This window comes from Filicampus tigris, chromosome 1, assembly GCF_054856515.1.
Source record: "Filicampus tigris isolate MCC_2025a chromosome 1, RoL_Ftig_1.0, whole genome shotgun sequence".
In the NCBI taxonomy this organism is placed as follows: domain Eukaryota; kingdom Metazoa; phylum Chordata; class Actinopteri; order Syngnathiformes; family Syngnathidae; genus Filicampus; species Filicampus tigris.
In genome coordinates, this window is record NC_141217.1 from 11,542,501 (window position 1) to 11,552,168 (window position 9,668).

A 9,668-nucleotide genomic window follows, 5' to 3' on the forward strand; every position below is an offset into this window, starting at 1 on the left:
GTTGTGGCCACAGTGTACAAATAACATTTTCGTATGGTGCATACTGCATAGTATGATAATAATCTACCCATCCATCCATTTTCTACAGCACTTCTCTTCATTATGGAGCCTATCCTAGCTAAAAGTAGTCATCATCATCATCATCATCATCATCTTTGAGAAGGTGGGGTTGTTGAAACGTGTCAGGGCAGGCTGGGGGGCTGTTATGTAGCACACAGGCATTTTCATTGCCTTTAGTGCTGATGACCGTGTGTGTGTGTGTGCGGGTGCATGCGCGTGTGTCTGTGTGCGCGGAAAAAAAAAGAGAGGTGGGGGCAACAGAGTGTATTGTGTGTATTTCAAAGGGTTTAGTAAAGGCGCCACAACAAATGAAATGATAATTTGCCAAGAAAGAATCCACAGTTTCTCCACTGGGAGCATCAGCTTTTGTGTGTCTACTTTGGGGTAAAAGATAATCCTCTTATCACTTAATTTTGAAGTGATGCACACATGCTGATGGGCTGTGCTGTTAAATGAAAATGGTCCTATTTTTAAACAATATTTGAGATTGAATGAAGGTATATTAATGTCTTTTAATCCATGGTGTCATACCTTAGTAAACGTACTGTATTTCTGACTAGAATGAATCCCTTTGCATATTGGCAGTCGCAAGCACGGTGCCAGCACCTTTACATGTTGCTGAACTAATTGAATCATCTGTGCATTATTGATGCTTCACATCCAAATGCAATACATACAGACAGCCATACTGTAGCTTATGTGAAGCACATCTACCACGAGTTCTCATTACTTATTTGTCTCTCACCGTGTGCATGATCTTTCCTCCCCTAGTATTCCCCACTGCTAAAGAAGCTCTACTGTCAGATCGCCAAGACGTGTCCCATCCAGATCAAGCTGTCCTCCTCCCCTCCCCATGGAAGCATTATCCGAGCGATGCCTGTCTACAAGAAGGCCGAGCATGTGACAGAAGTGGTCAAGCGTTGCCCCAACCACGAGCTGGGCCGAGAGTTCAACGACGGTATGACCACCCTATCCGATTAACTTTACTACGGCATTTGCTGCCTTTCACAAAGTGCGTGTGCAGTGATCCCAACATTAGCTGTTGTTCACATGAGATGCGATTCCAATACAAGAAACGGAATTCATTGATGCTTTAAATTTTATTGGCTGGTTGTTCAGGCCAAGCGGCACCAGCCAGCCATCTCATCCGAGTGGAGGGGAACAACCTCTGCCAGTACATGGATGATCCCGTGACAGGCCGCCAGAGTGTCTTTGTTCCCTATGAGACTCCGCAGGTGTGTGAATCTTCAACAAGCATGTGTTCACTCACACTCTCATATATGTATCACGTGCGCGGAAGAAGTCATTTAAGGATGCTATACTAACGTAAGGCGTTTATACGTTATTTTCTTTGTACATTATATCACATCTTCCTTCATCCTATATGTTGGGGCTCAATACAAGCCTCAGGATAAGCCACATTTGTGTCAATTTGGGTTCTCTTTCCACGTAAAATAACTAATCCAAATGGCTTTTTCTTGAGATGATTGCCAAACCAAAAGCACGTTCTCTGGAATTGAAGGACTCTACAACACTGCCCTCTAACGGTGGATTTACCACTAGCAGTGTCAAATTGGAATTTGATTGTGTAAAATAAATGAATTGCTTGTGGACATAGGAATCAATTTTTAATTTCCAACCATATAAAAAGGTATCCAGGACATTTTGATATGTTATGGCATGTTGCAGGTGGGGACAGAGTTTACCACCATCTTGTACAACTTCATGTGCAACAGCAGCTGTGTGGGCGGCATGAACAGGAGACCCATCCTGATCATTATTACTTTGGAATCAAGAGAGTGAGTCGTCCTTTCATTAACTTCAGCAGCATTTCATTTTTTTTAATAACGAAGAGCTGATCTTTGCAATCAAGGATTTAATTTAGCTATTTCATAGAATTTAAAATATTGTAGTAATCATAAATTACAGCGGATCCCCACCATGCGCGGGTCTGGGAAAAGCGAAAATCTGAGTATAAGTGATGCGAATTGAAATGCATTGGGGGAGGGCGGGGGCTATTTTTTTAAACTCCCCAATTTTTTTAAATCTGTGAGTAAGCAAATTTGTGAGTGCCGAACCGTGAGTATGCGGGGGTCTACTGTATTTCAAAACTGTTGATGTTGTCATTAAGTATGTTTGCTATACAGTAGTACTGTTTGACTACAACTGTTCTTCCAACAACCTTTTAGTGGACAAGTGTTAGGTCGAAGGTCATTTGAAGGCCGGATATGTGCGTGCCCTGGCCGAGATCGCAAAGCAGATGAGGACCACTTCAGGGAGCAGCAAGCACTGAATGATACTGTGTCAAAGAATGGCAATGCCAATAAGCGCAGTAAGTTAGTGTTATTATCATCCTGTTGTTATTGTTGGTTGTTGAACTAACGGGATGTGGAATGTTTAAAAACTATTTCCTGCATCTGTCATCTTCAGATTTCAAACAGATGCCATCAAATATTTCCAGCCCAAATGTTAACCTTCGGAAGCGGCGGCATGGGGAAGAGGAGATTTACTATATTCCTGTAAGTGCTTTATTTTTAAATCAGAATCAGCCATCCCTGGGAGGAATATGGAATATTACAGTGACAAGTGAAAATTAGGAAACAAAAAATGGAAAGTGAGTCAAAATATAGTTCAAAATAAGGACACTGAATGTAAGCATTTTGAGAAGAAAAGTGAATGTGGTACAAAAACAGTTTTATGTATTGTAAATCATTATTTGGGATTTACAAGCAGCAACGGTTCGCTTCGGTGTGAGGCTGGCTGTATGTGTGTTCCTTGTGAGTGACTCGTAACAAGTCTGCCTCTTTCCCAAAGTCACCAAAGTTAAGTACCAGCTTCCTGCCATTGAACAGGATAAGCATTATAGATCAGTGATTTCAAACTACTGTTTATCCAATTTCACGTTTTTTTTTTATTTAAAATATCATAAAAAATATTATTTATTATGTTGTAGGAGTGTGCATCTCTCCAATAAAAGACGATTCCAATACGCATCTCAATTCAATTCGGTTTTGATATAGTGGGGTTACGATTCGATTCTATAAGCTACGGCTCCATTCCACAGTGTATGATGCATTGAGTCTCATGGTAAAGGTAGACAATCATCTTACAGTATGAATTAACTTGTCAGTAATGTGACATTTATTACAAAGGGTTTTATCAAATACCAAAATGTGTATTTGTAGCTTTTGTCATGTTTATTAACAGGTAACAACATGTAAAAGCTCTTCAAAGCCCAAACTATTCAATTTAATTAAATTTAAAGAAACAACAAACCATCTGCAACATCAAACCAATCTATAACTTTTTGATCGTTTTTTTGACCAATTCAAGCTATATTGTGACCGATTCATGATACACTCAGATCTTGAAAACTGATATTCCAATTTAACTCGGTTTTCGTTAAACCTCGTTACGCTTTCGTTTCGGTACGCATCATGCACGCCCGCAACCCTCTGGAGGATAATTATGGATAATGTATCTTATATATCTAGACCAGTGACACAGAGGCTACAGTAGTGACTGACAGAACAATTACATGCTCTTCCACTAGATAGCAGAAGGTACAATTAACCTGTGTTTCCATAAGCTGCCATTCAAACAACAACAAAAAATAGCTTTGTGTTCAACTAAACAGGGTGACACTTCACATTGTGTAAGTCAGTTTGTGAGTAAATTGAGACAAGCTCATCATTATTTCAGTGCAAATACTTTTGTTTAATGGTGTGGTCTTTTTGTAAAGTAAAATACAAATGTACGTGCCTTGCCAAAATAAAGCTTGGGAAATACTGTCAGACAACAGATGGTTGTTTTGCACAGTGGTGTTTGTGTAAATAGTATTTAGCAGCAAAGCCATAAAAAATGACGTATAGCAAATACGATTTTCCAAACAAACATGTTTCATATGGCACTTGATGTGTGTGTTGCAGGTTCGTGGTCGAGAAAATTTTGAGCTGCTGATGAAGATTAAAGACAGTTTGGAACTGGTGGAGCTTGTCCCTCAGCCACTTGTGGACTCCTACAGGCAACAAACACAACAGCAGCTGCTACAAAGACCGTAAGTCACTGTGATGCACACATGCTGTACGCTAAAAAGTTCACCAACACTAATGTGCATGCTACTGTGATGACATGGCTTACTCATTTCAAAGCTATTGGAAGACATTGCTCCTATTCAACGGTAAATTTGTTTCTCCAGGAGCCACATAGCATCACCCTCCTCTCCACTGTCAAATATGAACAAGCTTCACCCCCATGGAGGCCTTAGTAAATCCCAGACAGTCAACCACCTGCCGGGGACACAAGCCCAGCACCACCTCACTAGCCACACCCCCATGGCACACATGAGTGAGTATGATTTGAGATCATAATACACAAAATAACTGTATTGTGTATACAGTTTTTTTTTTTCCAGTGCAAACTGCAAAGTGCTCGCTTGCATAAAAATTACCATTCAAGGACGGCACACTGCTGAACAAAAAACCAACATTAAATGCAAGAAGTCACTCAAAATTTTAATATTACTGAAGTAGGCTACTATGTTTGTCCTGCATATCGTTTTATATCTGCAAAAAAATATTAGGTCTACTCACATTGTAATATTAGGCAGTATAAGACCCAGTGTTAAGTGCAAAACATGTCTGCCATCAAGGTTATTTTAGTTAATGAAAATTAATGAAATAACTATTGAAAAAAGTAAAGTAAAACTACTATTGAAAAAGTATTTTCATTAAAGTGGAAGTCAACCCAAACACATATTTTTTTCAAGAATATGTTCTATGCAGGCCCACTAGTTGAAACAAGGCATTCTGATTAATATTGCGTTTGTAGAGTAGGAGTTAAGCAGCAAAATCCACCCGTTTTTCGCCATCTCTGGGGTTGGCCATTTTGCCACTTCTGTCGACTGAAACTGACATCACAGATGCTCAGGGCTCAGATAACGACCATTCATGGATCAGCTTTCGAAAACAGGTGAGCTGTGATTGGCCGTTGCCTGAGCCCTAAACAACTGTGAAGTCATTTTCAGTCGACAGAAGTGACAAAATGGCCGCCCCCGGAGATGGCTAGAAACTGATGGATTAACTCTTGTTCCACAAAAGCAATATTAATCAGAATGCCTTGTTTCAACTAGTGGGCCTACATAGAACATATAATTGCAAAAAATATGTTTGGGTTAAATAAAAATGAAATGTTTTTTTTTTTAATGAAACAAACTGAACCCACATTTTATATTTACAAAGCTAACTAACACTAACTATAATTTTAGCGCAAATGTCCTTAACTTTTGTCTTTGGCAGTTAATTTAATACAGCCTTTGGGGATGATTTTAAAAGTATTTATTTCAGAATAACAGCATGGCCGTTAGCCGGAAGAAAGTAAATTGAATAGTCGACTGGGAGTTGTGGTCCTTTTACTGTGTGTCGCCTATACTGACATCATCAAGCGGCAGCCAATAATAAAGCACCACGGGATGACGTTAGACTTGCTTCCGGCTTGCGTGTTTTAAATGGCATCCCTGTTTTTGTCACTTAACTCAGCCCGAAAAGCGACGCTAGGTAGCAAGTGCTCTACATTTTGGGTTCATGTATGAAATATACACACATCCATTATCGCGAGCATGCTGGAGCTTATCTATGGGCAATAGGTGGGGTACACCCTGAACTGGTTTCCAGCCAATTGCAGAGCACACATAAGAAAAGAAAAGGAAAATGAAAACCAATTCAGAATGTCGTCGCATGCCTACAGGCCACCAGTTGGCATCACTGCACTGTATGGACAAACAGTTAACAGGTAACAGTTCCATTCCTCTGAGAGGATGAAGATGAAGAGTGTGTCTGTGGGGATATTTGTTCATGTCATCCCAAATGTGTGTGATGATGACCCCCAAACTGATTAAAATATGGCTTTGTGGAACCTTTTTTTTTTTTTTTTTTTTAACAAGAAAGGGCTCCCCCCAGCATTTTTCACAAATTCAAGAAATAAATGTCTAGAAGGTTTTGGTACAATAAATAATCAAGACTCTGATGGGAACTAACTACCGGTAAGTGGTTTAGCCCAACCTATTACTCAGATGGACATCTCAATGCAATGATCCTACTTTACCGTTCATCGTTTTATTAATGTGACTTGATTTCTCTTACAGGCCACAACATGCTCAACAGCCATCACATGCAGTCTAATGGTGACATGAACGGTGGCCACAGCAGTCAGACTTTAGTGTCTGCTTCACATTGCAGCCCACCCCCTCCGTATAACCCTGACCCCAACCTTGTCAGGTACCTCACCCTCCAATGACACTTATCAATTTCCCTGTGTAAGACAATTTGTTTGGTTTAAAAATTAATCCGTGCCATGCTGGTGTCTTCCATACAGCCACTTTTGCTCATCAGTGTTTGTGCAGAAGTGATAAAAATTGTTTCTTTGACAATAGGTTAAGTGTTGCAAATGCATTGTAGTATGACTACTCGTGTCATTAATGGGCCACGAGGGAGTTGGACTAAGTTGGGGTAAAAATATTGCTGGTTAAATCGGTAAAGCTGATTGGTGGACAATGGCCCTGTACAGTGAAACTGTATGTCTGTACACTGACAACTTTGTTGTTCTTAGCCGTCCAATAGACATTTACAAAGCAACTGTCAAACCTTCCTTGAAATAGTTTGAATCAAATAAGTTAATCATAAGGGAAGCCTTTCTTAAAGAGGAAGTCAACGCAAACATTTTTTTTTCAAGAATATGTTACATGCAAGCCCACTAGTTGAAACAGGGCATTCTGATAAATATTGCGTTTGTGGAATAAGTGTTAATCCACTTGTTTTCGCCATCATTGTGGCTGGCCATTTTGTCTTTTGTCGACTGAAAATGACATCACAACTGCTCACAATGACCAATCATGGCTCAGATTCAGAAAACAGGTCAGCCGTGATTGGTCGTTGTGATATCATTTTCAGTCGACAGAAGACAAAATGGCCGCCCCCAGAGATGGCTAAAAACGAGTGCATTTTGCTGCTTAACTTATATTCCGCAAACGCAAAATTAATCAGAATGCTGTGTTTCAACTAGTGGGCCTGCTGCGAACATATTCTTGAAAAAAATATGTTTGGGTTGACTGCCACTTTAAGTCTACCTGTGCAGCTAAGCTGCTAAGTTTGTATCACGCACTTAATGAAATGCATTTGTCATGCAGTTGTTTAGTCATTTTGTGTACTACCATGAACCTACTTGCAATGCACAATAGAACATTTCATCAAATGTTGTAAATTCTGTTTTATTTGACACTTTTGTTTATTTTTATCCTGAAATTATGTATGAATGCATTCATTTTTATCTTTTGTAATGTTTCATGCAGAACATTTTTTCCATCATTGTATGTTGCCCATACTTTTATATTTTATGTATTTATAATAAAGACTCTTCACCAAAGCATGAATGGCCTAATGAATCATTAATATTTGTGTTTTTGATTTCACATCTTCCATATTTGTCAAGGTGTTCACTTGAGACTTATTTTGTCTTGCTCAGTATTAAACAATTTCAACAGAGCTGTTTTTTTTTTTTTTTATCCCCATACAGCTTTCTAACCAGCCTGGGCTGCCAAAACTTCATTGAATACTTCACTTCTCAAGGCCTCCAAACGATCTACCATCTCCAGACACTCTCCGTGGAGGTAACAATTATGTCGCGCCTATTTACTTCCATGTTGAATTAAGAAATTGTCTATTATGAGCGTAGTGATGCTTGTCTCGATCATGGTGGCTTTCACTCTGCCGCTTGTTTCTGCCAGACTTAGAGGGCCACAGTCATGTATGTCCCCCAACAGAAAAGGACAGGAACAGCTGGCAGCAACATATAATAAGGGAATGACCCCGCAAAAAAAGTACTTGACTACAGGATTATGAAACATGTTTATTTATATATTTTGCAATTAAAACATTCCTCTGTAGAAAAAAAATCTTCACCAAAACGCCATCTGCTGGATCTAGTTGAACACATATTAGACTAGTTTCATTTATCTTGTACTTCTTTTATGACATTTCCGCAATCTACCTGCTTGTTCTCCAGGAATTAGGCGCACTGAAGATCCCAGAGCAGACTCGCATTGCCATCTGGCAAGGACTCCAGGACATGAAACAAGGCGCTTCGCTCCAGCTGCCTGCTTCCTCACACCACCACGACTACCACGGCCAACAGCTTCTACGCTCCGGCAGCAACATGGCCGCCTCCACCATGGCCGCCATCGGGGCCGCCGGCGGGGAGCTACAACGTCAACGCGTAATGGAGGCCGTGCACTTTCGCGTCCGCCACACAATTACCATACCCAACAGGTCAGGTGTTGTCGGGACAACAGGGATGGCGGCAGGGACTGACGAGTGGGCTGACTTTGGTTTCGACATGCCCGACTGCAAGGTGGCACGCATCAAACACCCGATAAAGGAGGAGTTCATGGAAAGAGATGTTCACTGAGCCCTGTTGCATTTTGCCAATGCTATCAGCAACAGCCTGTTCAAGGACTGGTACTGCAGGATCAGTGGCAAAAAGAATCTAAGCAGAATCTCCATGCGGTGGCAAAAGTTGGGCATTGCAACCATTTATTCAGCAATTTATTGTCATACTGTGAAAATATTATTGACCCTTACTGAAAAACATTGCATACCAATTGAGAACATGCTTAAACAGTGTTATATCTGAACATCAGATATGAAATCTGAATCTGAATTACGTGTAGTTAATCGTGTCTACCATGACACCAGACAAGCGAGTAGCATTTTTGTCCTTCCGCTTATGCAAAACCTTGCTGGGCAAGGTCCTCCTATGTTAATGCTTGATGAGTGTCTTCAGAGTATCTTTATGGCACTAGTTTGTGAATATTTAACTGCAACATTCCAGTTTTGTTTCATGCATCATGCACAAATTATTTTGGTGCACTTGGTAATAATATTAATATTGTTTTGTAACACTAATGTGTAGCATTTTTGTTGTTGTACATACATTTAACTCACAACTGGTCAAAGGAGGAGCACTTTAATGCTTTTAAAGTCAAACTTTCAATTTTGTGTTAAACGTGCATGTGATCAGTATTATGATGTATATAGTAACAGACAGTTTTGATAGTCTTGTTTCTATCAGTGTAAAGATTATTCAGAGGTGTACCCATCTATCCATTGCTGTTCATTATTCAGTCTTTTCTATGATCAAGTTCAGTGTTTTTCTTGTTAGGCGTAGATGATGAATTACTAATTGTCTCTGTGTAATGTTTCTCAACACAAAACAACTTGTTTGTTTTGTTTTTGAGTGTCATTAAAACTGGCCGTGGATAGAGCAGTCTTGAAAAAACATGTCATTAAATGTTACACATTTGTTTTAAATTGATTAAATCGGTTATTCTTCATTAGTGGTATGCGGGCTCTGTAGTGTAGTGTTTAAATGTTTAAATGCATAATGTTACAGTTCCTTAACCCATTGGTGTGCATAGCACAGTTGATGCCCGGGAGGAGCACATGTATATGATACCCCCTAATAATTTCAATCTTTTGTTGGGATTGGTTGGGGGGGCGGCTACATTTTGAAATTTAATGTCCATATAGCTGCCATCTGAAATGCTGGATGCCATC

General features: G+C 39.9%; 1 protein-coding gene across 2 annotated transcripts in view; it reads left to right on the top strand.

The window, feature by feature from the left end:
* tp73 (tumor protein p73) overlaps positions 1-9,422 on the top strand; it is a 23,611-nt gene extending 14,189 nt beyond the window's left edge. For both annotated transcript variants that reach the window (XM_086052182.1, XM_086052191.1), the window contains exons 3-12: positions 832-1,018; positions 1,180-1,295; positions 1,750-1,859; positions 2,250-2,392; positions 2,491-2,579; positions 3,990-4,117; positions 4,259-4,407; positions 6,203-6,335; positions 7,630-7,723; positions 8,119-9,422. In XM_086052182.1, the coding sequence (XP_085908308.1) occupies positions 832-1,018; positions 1,180-1,295; positions 1,750-1,859; positions 2,250-2,392; positions 2,491-2,579; positions 3,990-4,117; positions 4,259-4,407; positions 6,203-6,335; positions 7,630-7,723; positions 8,119-8,520 (1,551 nt within the window). In that variant the 3' untranslated portion in view covers positions 8,521-9,422. The remainder of the gene's footprint in view (positions 1-831; positions 1,019-1,179; positions 1,296-1,749; positions 1,860-2,249; positions 2,393-2,490; positions 2,580-3,989; positions 4,118-4,258; positions 4,408-6,202; positions 6,336-7,629; positions 7,724-8,118) is intronic.
* The last annotated feature ends 246 nt before the right edge of the window (positions 9,423-9,668 follow it).